This window comes from Arachis hypogaea, chromosome 11 (assembly GCF_003086295.3).
Source record: "Arachis hypogaea cultivar Tifrunner chromosome 11, arahy.Tifrunner.gnm2.J5K5, whole genome shotgun sequence".
NCBI lineage: Eukaryota > Viridiplantae > Streptophyta > Magnoliopsida > Fabales > Fabaceae > Arachis > Arachis hypogaea.
This window is the reverse complement of record NC_092046.1, coordinates 283,193-296,254: the sequence shown is the minus strand read 5'-3', so window position 1 is coordinate 296,254 and position 13,062 is coordinate 283,193. Positions and strand designations below refer to the sequence as shown.

At 33.1% G+C, this 13,062-nt stretch overlaps 2 protein-coding genes across 3 annotated transcripts; both read left to right on the top strand.

Annotated features, from left to right (window-relative positions):
* Positions 1-1,837: 1,837 nt before the first annotated feature.
* On the top strand, positions 1,838-8,996 carry LOC112719643 (histidine kinase 1). 2 transcript variants are annotated; one of them, XM_025770284.3, is made up of 13 exons: positions 1,838-2,384; positions 2,813-3,055; positions 3,561-4,364; positions 4,466-4,713; positions 4,829-4,988; positions 5,094-5,220; positions 5,328-5,417; positions 5,586-5,780; positions 5,949-6,018; positions 6,224-6,266; positions 6,511-6,651; positions 6,758-7,891; positions 8,591-8,996. In XM_025770284.3, the coding sequence occupies exons 1-13, from the start codon at positions 2,193-2,195 to the stop codon at positions 8,807-8,809; spliced, it is 3,666 nt and encodes a 1,221-aa protein (XP_025626069.1). In that variant the 5' UTR covers positions 1,838-2,192; the 3' UTR covers positions 8,810-8,996. The 2 variants fall into 2 exon arrangements, with proteins under 2 accessions (XP_025626069.1, XP_072063934.1); XM_072207833.1 differs by having other exon boundaries at positions 1,852-2,384; positions 3,558-4,364.
* LOC112719641 (proteasome subunit alpha type-7) lies at positions 8,996-12,746 on the top strand. Its single transcript, XM_025770283.3, has 3 exons — positions 8,996-10,244; positions 11,013-11,427; positions 12,403-12,746. The coding sequence occupies exons 1-3, from the start codon at positions 10,072-10,074 to the stop codon at positions 12,562-12,564; spliced, it is 750 nt and encodes a 249-aa protein (XP_025626068.1). The 5' UTR covers positions 8,996-10,071; the 3' UTR covers positions 12,565-12,746.
* Positions 12,747-13,062: the final 316 nt, after the last annotated feature.

The following is a 13,062-nucleotide window of genomic DNA, read 5'->3' as shown; positions in this document are numbered from 1 at the left end:
AAATAAATATAAGAGAGATGAAATGAAGAGAAAAATGATCTGAATGCTAAAATTTTGGACATTTTATTTTGAAGATTGTCTAATTAATGAGAATATTCTGCAATTTTTTAATTTTAAAATTCAAAGTTGAATTTAGTATGAATAATTGTAAGGTTTGTAGAGATATTTACAATTAATAAAGCCAAAATAAATAATGTTGGCTATCTAATAGTTGAAAACCAATTTATTGTCTACCAAGTTGTTCTCTAATTTCTCCTAATACATGTTATGAGAATATGAAAACAATATAGTATTCGCATAAAACCTTTTAAAAAGGATTATTATTAGTGACACTTAATAAACTAAAAATCATAGATATAAGTATAAAGAACATAGAAAGATGTTAATTATTTAACTTTTATTCCTTGGTTGGAGGAAGCAGCATGATTGAAGACAAAAGTTAAGATTGTGGACCAACATTGCACAAATTCATAGTATCCAAACCCAAACATAAGAATCAATGAATCATGATTGGTCATGGTCATGGTCCCTTCCTTTTGTTCGTTGCAAACTTGCAATAGCCCTAAGTGTGGTTCAAATGGCGCCAACGGTGGATTTGGGCCAAGCTAAGGGGACATAGCATAAGGGCAAATTTGGCATAAAAAATATTGTCACCAAGGATAACACATACTAAGGAATAGAACAACTCTTTAAGGATTTAAAAATAACTAGTTTTCTTGTGAAAAATGAAATGATAATTGATATACAAATATGTATATGTCAATTGTCAAGAAGTAATTTAATATTAAATTATTTAATAGTTCTCGATTATTATTTTAATAAGAAAATATTTTTATAGAATAGTCACCTTAAAAGTATTATGACCAAATTCTAAACATAATAGCAACTTTTTTAAATCTTATTTTTACATTTAAAAATAAAATATAAATAACTATAAATAATATTTTCTTATCTATCATTAATTTTCAAATGTTATTATTAAGAATTTAACAAATTTTGTAAGAAAAATTATAGTTAATTCTCTTACTATATATATTGAGATACAAATATGTATATGTCAAGTAGTAATCTAATATTAAATTATTTAATAGTTCTCAATTATTATTTTAATACGAAAATATTTTATAGAATAGTCACCTTAAAAGTATTATGACCAAATTCTAAACATAATAGCAATTTTTTTAGATCTTATTTTTACATTTAAAAATAAAATATAAATAACTATAAATAATCTTATCTATCATTAATTTTCAAATGTTATTATTAAGAATTTAACTAATTTTGTAAGAAAAATTATAGTTAATTCTCTTAGTACAATATTTTTAAAAGATTTAAATTAGAAAATATTAATAAAAAGACAAAAACTACTAATTCAATGATTCAGTATTTGGATCAAGTCATTATTACCAATTTGATTTTGATAATAATTATGGTTGTAATATATTAATGACAAATAATAAATAAATCTGAAATACAGTAAATTTTAGAGTGAATACTCCACCTGACCCTTAACAATTACCTCGAAAGGACAACGAGGCCCCCAAGAAATAAAAACACATAATCTGGCCCCTGATCTTTTTTTTTTTTTGACTGATTAACCCCTGTGCCAAAACAAAAACAACATTGACTTTTTTTGACACAGGGGCCTCGTTGTCCTTTCGAGATAATTGTCAAGAGCCGAGTTGGATTTTTTTTGTCAAGGGTCTCGTTGTCTTTTGAAGTAATTGTCAGGGTTATTTTGGGTTTTTTTCTAAATTTTTTTATCAATTTTCATCAGTAGTGGTATACTCATAACAAGTTCAGATATTTAAATTCATCATAACTCAACAGAGAAATTACCAGTGATCACTTACATGTATGTGATTTAATTTAATTCCACAATTGTGTGAATGCTGTCCACAAAAAATTAATACTCAAATAAATAACAATAAATTATTATAACACACTCTTTTAGAGTTCTACACTAAGAGTGGGAAATGACACAAAGTACAAGCAGCACATTATTAAACAGTGAAGAACTTATCTCTAATAATCTTAACAAACACAAACACAAAAACAAGTTGAAGTTTGAAAATGGAACCTTGAATTCTTTGAATCCAATGTGCTGCTATCTATCTATCTAGCTACTTTATAAACTCATCTTCTTAAAGTAGTTCCACATATGCTCACAAGGATCAAGATCAACAACAACAATGGCTACTACCAAGTTCAGACATGTCTTTGGTAGATTATGGGGTTTTGCTACTTCTTGTAAGAAAAATAGTAGCACCCCAATTGGCTCAAGAATTCTCCAAAGGGATGTGGAAAAGGAAGAATTTCAGTATGCTAGTACTCTGTGCCTATCAAAATACTATAGTGTCTTTGTGGTTCGTCTTGCAATCATGGTAAAATATCAATTCAATTCTAACTTATATGATTGTTTTTAAGTTTTAGATGTTAGTTACAATGTAAAGTGTAAACTTTGTTTGGTTTTGCCACCGGTATTTGGATCATATTATCAGAAATCAGGCTAATTTTCGGCCGGAGAATTGTTTCGGCCTATGTTAGTATTTTGATCTTATTACCAGAAATTCGACTAATTTGTCTCGAGAATCTGTATGTAGGACTCAAACTTGAGACTATCAGAAAGTGGACTAGTTAGTCTACCACTCGACCAACCTATGTTGGTAGTTACAATGTGAATGATTTGCTGAGAGAAATTCTTAGTGCTAATTACAAGGCTTAGTTAGATTTGATCCTTTGATGTGCATAAAATGAAATAACCATTTTTGTTGTTCTAATTTCTAACCATTGATTCTGTTTCATCATGTAGGTTATGCTAGCTATCTTGATTGGTCTTCTTACTATACTAACATGGCATTTCACAAAGATTTATACAACAAAATCTCTTAATAGCTTAGCCTATGACTTGCGTTATGAGCTTCTACAACGCCCAATCTTGAGGATGTGGAACATTTTGAATTCTACTTCTGAAATTACAATGGCTCAGGTCAAGCTTTCTCAGTATGTGATTAGAAGCCATGGCAATCTTACCACTCAAGAAAACCAAGTTGAGGTTAATCAATTTTCATTGTTTTTCCATTCAATTTTAATTAAGTTGTGTAATCAAGTCCTTACTATTGCAAAGTTTTCAAATTTTCATATAATTCAATTGATCTTTATCTAAATTTGTAAGGTGAAACAACAGTTTATTCAATTCAAGCATTTTTTCTTCTTGTAATGGTAAATTTCTCTAGGGACTTGATAGAAATTGTTAAACTATAGTGATCAAATTGGAAACTAGGCCAGACTATAATGACTGCAAAATAATTAAACCTTATAGTTATGTTTTGAATTTAATCTTGATGCATAAAGCAGTTTTATCATTCAATCGCATAACGACACGTCGATAAAAACGAACTACTTTTTACATTAATTGCGTGAATAATCATCTGAAAGAAGGGATATAATTGAACGACTGTGTAATTTACATTATCATTGCATCAAAATTAAACTTGTGATTGGTAATATCACTTTACTATCAGTTTGCTTATTTGTTCTGTTTTTTTAATTCTTAGCAGATGTATGAAGCAATGAGAGCAGTAACATGGGCACTTTTTGCTAGTAGAAAAGCTCTTAACTCAATCACTGTCAAATACAATAATGGTTTTGTTCAAGCATTCCATAGAGACCTTAAAGATAACAACACATTCTATATTTACTCTGATCTTGCAAATTATTCCATTGGTGCAAGTGCAAGTAGCTCTAACAGTGACATTAATTATTCATCACTTTCTTCTCAAGAATCTTGGAATGATCATGATAACAAGTCTGCTGTATGGTATCGCCAGCCATTGGATCCTGTCACCGGCGAAAAGATTGGAAAAGCAATGCAGATTGCCCCAGAAGACTCAATCCACATAGCAGGCCTATCCCAAGTCCCTGATGGGGTGGCTTCATGGCGTGTCGTCGTGAGCAAGTTCACAGATTCGCCTTTGCTTTCGGCTGCATTGCCTGTTTGGGATCCTTCTAACAAGAGTATTGTGGCTGTGGTGGGAGTAACAACTGCACTTTATAGTGTAGGACAGTTAATGAAGGAGCTTGTTGAGTTGCATAGTGGACATATGTATTTAACTTCTCTAGAAGGTTACTTGCTTGCAACTTCCACTGATGCACCTCTTCTTACAAATTCAACAAAGCCTCCTAAGCTTAAGATGGCTGTAGATTGTGAAGATGAAGTGATAAGGCTTGGAGCTGAGTATTTGAAGAAAAGTTCTGGTAACAAATTCCCTCCTAGCCATGAGGTTCATGTCGCGAATGTCAGGCTAGGCCACGACAGATATTACATCGATTCGTTCTTCCTAAACTTGAAGAGACTTCCTATGGTACAGTTGAATACAAATACAATGCCTTTAGGATTTAAAAAGAATCTGTGAATAACCAACTACTACTATATTTCAAATTAATTGCTTGAATTTTGTGGCAGGTTGGTGTAATAATCATTCCAAGAAAGCATATATTAGGCCAGGAAGATAAAAGAGCCTTCAAGACTTTGGTTATTCTGATATCTGCATCAATGTGTATTATAGTCATTGGATGGGTTTGCATTTTGATTTTGACAAATGGAGTCTCAAAAGAAATGAAACTAAGAGCAGAACTTATTAGTCAGCTTGAAGCTAGAAGAAAGGCAGAGGCATCAAGCAACTATAAGAGCCAATTTCTTGCAAACATGAGGTTGATTTTCTCAGCTTCAATCTGATTGATTATGCTAAAATTGTGTATAGATTTTGGTATCTACTTTTGTTTTATCAAACATGTAATTAGGATCCTTCTTTTTGGTGCATTGCAGCCATGAATTGAGGACACCTATGGCTGCAATAATTGGCCTACTCGACATTCTTATGTCCGACGACTGTCTAACCAACGAGCAGTGTGCAACGGTTACTCAGATAAGAAAATGCTCGACTGCGCTGCTCCGGCTTCTTAATAACATCTTGGATCTCAGCAAGGTGACATATTTAATTATTTTGCTCAAGAACATTCAATTATAAGTTCCTTGAAAAAATATGCACTTACTTGTTTGGAAAAACTTTCTAAAGATTCATAGAATATAGGTGGAATCAGGAAAGCTAGTTCTAGAAGATGCTGAATTCGACTTGGGAAGGGAACTTGAAGGACTAGTGGATATGTTTTCAGTGCAATGCATGAATCACAGTGTAGAGACTGTCTTAGACCTATCTGGTTAGTATATAATATGAATCATATTTTAGTATGAATCTAAAATCTTATTTTGGTGACTAGAAATCTCTTCAACAATGATTCTGATGCAACATTTTAATTTTTTGCAGATGATATGCCGAAGCTAGTTCGCGGCGACTCTGCTAGAGTAGTCCAAATTTTTGCAAATTTGATCAACAACTCAATTAAATTTACTCCTTGTAAGCCAAAATTTATGTTCAAGTTTTTCTACACAAGTAGTGCTGGTGAAGAAGTTAAGAAAATCTTATAAAGATTTGTCATATTGGTTCTTTTACTATGAATCAAATAAATCAATCAATAAATAAATAACTAGGATTACTAATCTTAACCCTTTGAATCGGTTTCAGCTGGTCACATTATTCTGAGAGGATGGTTTGAGAATCCAAATCCATGTAGTGATAATGCAAATTATCTTATGGAAGAGAAGAATTTACAATGTGCACAAAAGACTAGAGCAAGGCAACATGAGAACCATGCAAAGAGGACTTCTAAGAGGGATAACAAAGCAATCCTATGGTTTGAAGTTGATGACACCGGCTGTGGTAAGAACCTTGCTAAACTTGTCTTAAAAAGATTTAGCCTGTGTCTGTGAAACCTCAAGGTCACGGGTTCAAGTCGTGGAATCCTTATGTAATTATCAGGTTAGGCTGTTTGTATTTATTTGACATGTTTATATATAACTTATTCATATGAATCTCATGCATTTATAGGTATTGATCCAAGTAAATGGGATTCTGTGTTTGAAAGCTTTGAGCAAGCAGATCCCTCAACTACTAGACTGTAAGTAATTTAAGTTTTAACATAAAATCTGCTGAAATTTTCTTTTAGCTAACAAATGAACCTGATTTTATTTATTATTATCTAGAGTTGTCAATTGCACTTTCAAATTCAATTTATTTTGAACATATATCCAATAGTAGAAAGAACCTTTGAAATGATATGGGCTGAAGGCCTAGGTAGTTATGGAACCTTTACTTATTTTCAGGCATGGAGGTACTGGCCTTGGTCTTTGCATTGTCAGAAGCTTGGTGAGTTAGACCCTTAATATGTTATGTTTTCCACAATTCAAGTACAAATACCATTAAAAATCACCATTAATGTGATTGTAACAACAAAAACCCTGTGCTAGCATGAAGCATATGCTAATATCAGTTGCATGTTTTAAGCTTTAACATTACTTTGCATATAGAGAACATTATTTAGAAAATCAGATTTTCATGCCTAGATTTGTATATAAATGCATTTGATCTCTTTAGTTCTCTGGGGTGGCAGGTTAATAAGATGGGTGGAGAAATCAAAGTTGTCAAAAAGGAAGGTCCCGGAACACTGATGAGATTATACCTGCGCCTCGATACGGCCGGGGATGACACAGAACAACATTGTTTGGTAGATATTGCAAACAATGGCTTAGTGGTGAGTAGAATTATCACTCTTGTCTTTGTCTTAATGTCTCTGTATTTCTCTCCTAAGACGCTTACCAAACACGGCCTAAGTCCTGAAATAATATGCATTGTTTCAGGTATTGCTTGCACTGCACGGCAACATGGGAAGATCAATCACATCTAAGTGGCTGCAGAAAAATGGGGTGTTCACAATGGAAGCATCTGAATGGAATGGATTAACACAAATTCTAAGGGAACTCTTTCATACAAGGAATTCAGCAGGAATTAACAATGACTTTGATTTACACTATCCAATACATGAGAGTTTGAAGTCCAAGTTACTTAGCATACAAGAAATCAAGAATCCAGTTTTTGTCATCGCAGTCGACATAGGACTACTCGATTTGAGCACAGATATATGGAAGGAGCAGCTTAACTTTCTTCACAGATATGTGGGGAGGGCGAAATTTATATGGGTTCTAAACCATGACACCTCTAACACCATTAAAATGGAGCTTAGAAGAAAAGGATATATGATGACAGTTAACAAACCACTTTACAAAGCAAAAATTGTTCACATTTTGGAGGAAGTTGTAAAAGAGAGAAATCATGAGATGCAAAAGAAGAACATGGATGAGCTTCATGAGAGTGATTATACTCATTGTGATGCTGCTAGCTCGGACGATTCGGACATATCCGAATCAGGTCCTTGTAATCCTGTTAGTAGTACTAATCATGAAAAAAAAAGTGAGAAGGTTGAGCAGTTTCATAGATTATCACTGTATAGGATTAACAACTGCTTAATAGGATTAACAGATGAACATTCAGAAGCTAATAATACTCCAAAGAAGGAAGAGTTATGTCAAAATAACCAAAACTCTCCAAAATCATTGTCTCCAGAACAAGACTATTTTCCAAGAGAAGCTCATCAAGGTGAAGATTCTGAGAGCAGAGGCAAAGAAGAGCATAGGATCATCGGCGGCTCGGCTAGGCCGGTAAATGGAAAGAAATCTCTTGAAGGGTTAAGGATATTGCTTGCAGAAGACACACCTGTGATTCAAAGAGTTGCAACCATAATGCTTGAGAAGATGGGAGCAAGTGTTGTAGCAGTTGGTGATGGACAAGCAGCAGTGGATGCTTTGAATGGCTTGCTTGGTGTTGAAGATTTTAGAAGAGACTCAAACTTGAATGAAAGGAACACAAGATCATCATCTTCTCAAACTGAAATTCTCAGTTTCCCTTCATATGACTTGGTCCTAATGGATTGTCAGGTATGAACTGAAAATGAAAAAAAGCTGTATTAGTATTCATTTTATCTTAAAAGTTTTAGAAGCTCCTTCATGATTATACAAAAAAACCAAAAGTATAGGAACTTTGTTAGAACGACAAATAGGTCTCTGACCTTTTATCTCAAAAACAAATAAGTCTTCGACTAAATGAAAATACAAAAACGTCCGTCACTTTCTAAAACGCGAGACATCTTAAATGTCTCCTATTATAAAAAGTGAGGGACGTTTTTGTATTTTTCATTACTTAGAGACTTATGTGTCTTTGAATTATAAAGTCAGGACCTATTTATTTTCTCAAAATCTAAACTATAAAAACTACGACTTTGTTAGAAAAGTTTTAGATGTACGTTTGGTTCGTGTTTATATTTTTCTGTTTTCACGTCGTTTTTTTTTTCTTTACGAAATTCTGAAAACAAAAAAATATTGAAAATGAAAACGCAAACCAAACTCACCTTAAATTAGGTTAAAAAATTTGTACAACATAGAATTTTATTTACAAACTATTAAACTACAGAGAACTAGTTGAAAATTAATTAAAATTACCAAGATCCCAGATATTGCTGGCAAATAGTGCCTCATGTAAAGTAGTTGTTTTCAATTTTTCATCCATATAGATCATAGTTAACTGTCACACTTGAGTTTAGCTTCTAATTCTTGTTTGTGTCTTTGTGATGAAAATAGATGCCAAAGATGGATGGATATGAAGCAACAAAAGCAATAAGAAAATCAGAAGTGGGAAGTGGAGTTCACATTCCAATAGTTGCTCTCACTGCTCATGCAATGTCATGTGATGAAGCCAAATGCTTAGAAGTTGGAATGGATGCTTATTTAACCAAACCAATTGACTTCAAATTGATGGAATCCACTATTCTTTCTCTCACAAGAAGAACAATATCCTAACTTATAGATTTAGTCTCTTCTTTTTAGACATCATAGGCAAGTACAAAAAGAATAATATATATGTATTCAAGTTTACTACATATATATATTAACATAAGAAAAATATAGCTCAACATATTTACCTTAATTGATTCAGTTGTAAATGTTGCTCTTTGCTTCTTCCATTATTCAGATAAGGCCTTCTTTTCTTCTTCTTTTTTTTTTTTTTTTTTAATCTTTTTATTGTTTTTGTTCCTCATATTTTCACATTTCTTCTTGTGTGATTTTTTTTTTTTTTTAAATAAGAGGAAAAAAAATTAAATACTCTTGAAGAATAGAATAAAAAGGGAAAGCATTACAAATGAATTACCATATATGCTTAACAAGGTTTGTAATAATGATCTTATATTTTACAAGGATATGAGCTCAATTTTCATTAACAATGAAAGGTGGACTTTGATAAATGACTCATATATAATCTCAATGAATGTAAAAACTTTTAAGTAAATAATTTATCATAGATATTTTTTATTTCTATAAGTAATAATCAAATTCCCAACCACATAATTAGTGAACAAAACAAGCTTTGCCACACCACACCATACCACACATCATAGTTAAATTAGTTAAACTTTTTTTTTCAGTTCAATGAACTAGTTATTATTTGATTTGTATTTTTATTTTCTGTTATCATATTTAGTATTTTCTATTTTTTAAAGATTTTATAAAATAAAAAAAAATGAAATTCTATAAAATAAAAATATTAAAAATAAAAAATACAAACCAAATACTCTTTCTTTTTTGTCAGGAAATACTCTTTAAACTTTTTTCGATAGAAAATTTTTTTGTTGCCCACGATATCTTTTAGATCTAAACTCCATTCACAATTTCTTTTTGTAAGGAAATACTCTTTAAACTAATAAATTATTGCATGCACAAAACAGAATTTGAACACCCGATACTTATTTAAGTAGACGAGTAGACTGACTACTCTATCAATTCAAGCTGGTTATAGAAAATTTGTTAATAGTATTGAGCCAGTGGTTGGGGAATTGGCAAGCAAAGATGGACCCATAATACCAAAAAATTGAAGGCCCAATAAAGGACCAAAAAGCCCAATAAGAATAATAGTGTTAATGTGTTATAGTATACTTGTTCCCTAAGCAGCTGCTACTGCATCATCACACTCAACAGAAGAATCAGCAAATTAAAACACAAAGCAAAGCAAAGAAAGAAGAAACCTTTTTGACTAAACAACACAGATTTGAATCGCACCACCACCCATGGCTAGGTACGACAGAGCTATCACCGTCTTCTCGCCGGACGGCCACCTCTTCCAGGTCGAATACGCTCTCGAGGCCGTCCGCAAGGGCAACGCCGCCGTTGGAGTCCGTGGCACCGACAACGTCGTGCTCGGCGTCGAGAAGAAATCCACCGCCAAGCTCCAAGACTCCAGGTAACACCATAACCCTAATCCTATATTTTAAACTTTTGTTCCCAAAGTTTGCGACTTTTCATAAAATCCCTCTCCGAAATTTTCTTACTTTGCCTGAAATGGTGATCTTTCGGACCCTCCACTCCCCAATTACTAGTTCTGTGATTCAATTTTTCTAATGTATTTCTAATTGTTATTGTGATAATTATTGTGGTTAGGCTTTCTGGGGTGTGATCTTGCTGAGTACATTTTTGTAGGGTAGATAGATGATAGATCCCTTTGGTACCGAGAATGGCTTCTAGGGTTTATGTTTATTTGGAACTTTCTCTAATTAGGCATTCTATGTTGACTTCAGTGTTGATATGCTGATTTTACTTGGATGCTCACTAGAATGTAGATATTTTTGGGATGATTTTGCAGAGAAATGTTGTTTTAGCTTTGAAGTATGATATAGAACATATATAGGTTGATTTTGTTGTATAATGCTCCATTTTGAAACCTTTCTGTTGCTTGGTTAGCATATAATTTGATCACTAATGACTAGGTTTGAGAATATTGGATCCCTTCGGTAGTGTTTGGACTTTTGATGTGAAGTAATTTCTTAGTTTCAGGAAGGCCTTTAAGATGCTTTTGCCACAACCCTCAATGCTTTGCAAGAATTGTTAGCTCCTCTTTAGAAGCACTCAAAGAATTGAGTTTTGCAGTTTCTGTTGTGTGCTATATATAGCAATATAGGAGATAGTATGGTGTTTACTTGTCTCACCATTATGTTGCATTATATTTTTGCAGAACGGTGAGGAAGATTGTCAATCTGGACGATCACATTGCTCTTGCTTGTGCAGGACTAAAAGCTGATGCACGTGTCCTTATAAACAGGGCAAGAGTTGAATGTCAAAGCCATAGGCTTACTGTCGAGGATCCAGTGACGGTAGAGTACATAACTCGTTACATTGCAGGTCTTCAGCAGAAGTACACACAAAGTGGTGGTGTTCGGCCCTTTGGCCTTTCAACCTTGATTGTTGGTTTTGATCCATACACTGGTACACCATCCCTGTACCAAACGGATCCTTCTGGCACATTCTCAGCTTGGAAAGCCAACGCAACTGGTAGAAACTCAAATTCCATCCGGGAGTTCCTAGAGAAGAACTACAAGGAAGTTTCTGGCCAAGAAACCATAAAATTGGCTATCCGAGCATTGCTTGAGGTGAGGTCATTTGTTCTTTTCGTCTTGGTGGAAGCATACTTGAATTTATTATGTATCTTGGTTTCTTGCTGCAATATTTTGAAGGTTTTTCTTCTTTCAAATGCTAAAGGGAACTCTTCTCCTTTGTTCTTTGCATGTGTCTATCTTATGATGCTTTGAATTTAAAAGGGTTTCTTCAATTATGAGTTTACATTCATTTTTCCAATACAGAAATCATGCCTAACCTTTCTGCTTACATAAAATGTACCAATCTTTCAAGTCTTTGTCCTTGATGCATGTTCTGGCAAACTATGTGGTACATAATCTAGCAATTTATTCATGTAAATACTAAATAGTTTTATTTTTCAGTTGTTTTATTAAAAACAATTGTGTGAGTATCATGAAATCATTTCAGGCATCCAATCTAATATTTCCTTACTTCAGCTTGTTATAAGTGTTGATGATGGTAAGTAGTATTAGCCTCAAAAGTTTCATCATTATCCATTTTTCCAGTTAATTGTTTGTTTTGTTCGACTGAATTATACTTAAGAATTCTTTAAAAATCCACTAATATCATTTAGTGGGTTGATAATATATTGACTAAAGCAAGCACTTGTCTGATAATTTGTTCTTAAAAAGCAAAATATTTATGTGAGGGGTTCCTTAATTGTTATGCTGCGACACAGCCCAGAACTTTTAAGCAATTATATTAGGATGTGTATAGTACATGATTGCAAGAGGGAGTCACATTATTACTTTAATCATCTGCCAGATTCTTCATATATTGTTTGACAAATTTACAATCAAACCTGATAAATCTGATGGTTGTACACTGGCTTGACACGACCTAACAATAGAATCGTCATAAGTGATTCTTTTATGTGTTTTGAATGATTACAGTGCTTGTGTGAGCTAGTAACTCATCTTATATGGAACTGGATAAATCAATAATGACTGTTTCACTTATGACTTTTCCTTCTTGGTGTATGAAATAAGGTCGTTGAGAGCGGAGGCAAGAACATTGAAGTTGCTGTGATGACGAAAGAGCAAGGCTTGCGTCAACTTGAGGAAGCCGAAATCGATGCTATTGTGGCCGAGATTGAAGCCGAGAAAGCAGCAGCTGAGGCCGCAAAGAAAGCTCCTCCTAAGGAGACATGAATTTTCTGTTTCTTTTGTTTTGTATTATGCGATCAATGTTCTTACTAGGTGTTGGCCGTACTTTAGTGAACAAAAATTAAAGCCACTGTGGCTAATATTGAAACAAAAGAAAAACAGCTGCTGAGGCTGCAAAGAAAGATCGTTTGAGGAGACATTTATTTACTTATGTTTTTCTTTTTCAATTTTTCTCATGAATTGTTCTTGTAGGTGCTATTGGTCCACACAAAATGAGTGCTTAATTATTTGTGGGTCAAATCATATAGAATTTAATTTATATCGTCACAAATTGAGTTTTGTGTTGAACCATGATCTGACAGGCACTAGCAACTAGTATATAAACAGTTTGAGTTATGGCATACAACAATATTTAGTAGAAGTTCATATTAACCAGAATATAAGAGTAATCAAGAGCTTTAATGCATTAACTAAATTAGATTATTAGGTCTTGAATGCATCAACAAGTAATCAAGAGTAATCAAGAGCTTTAATGCATCAACA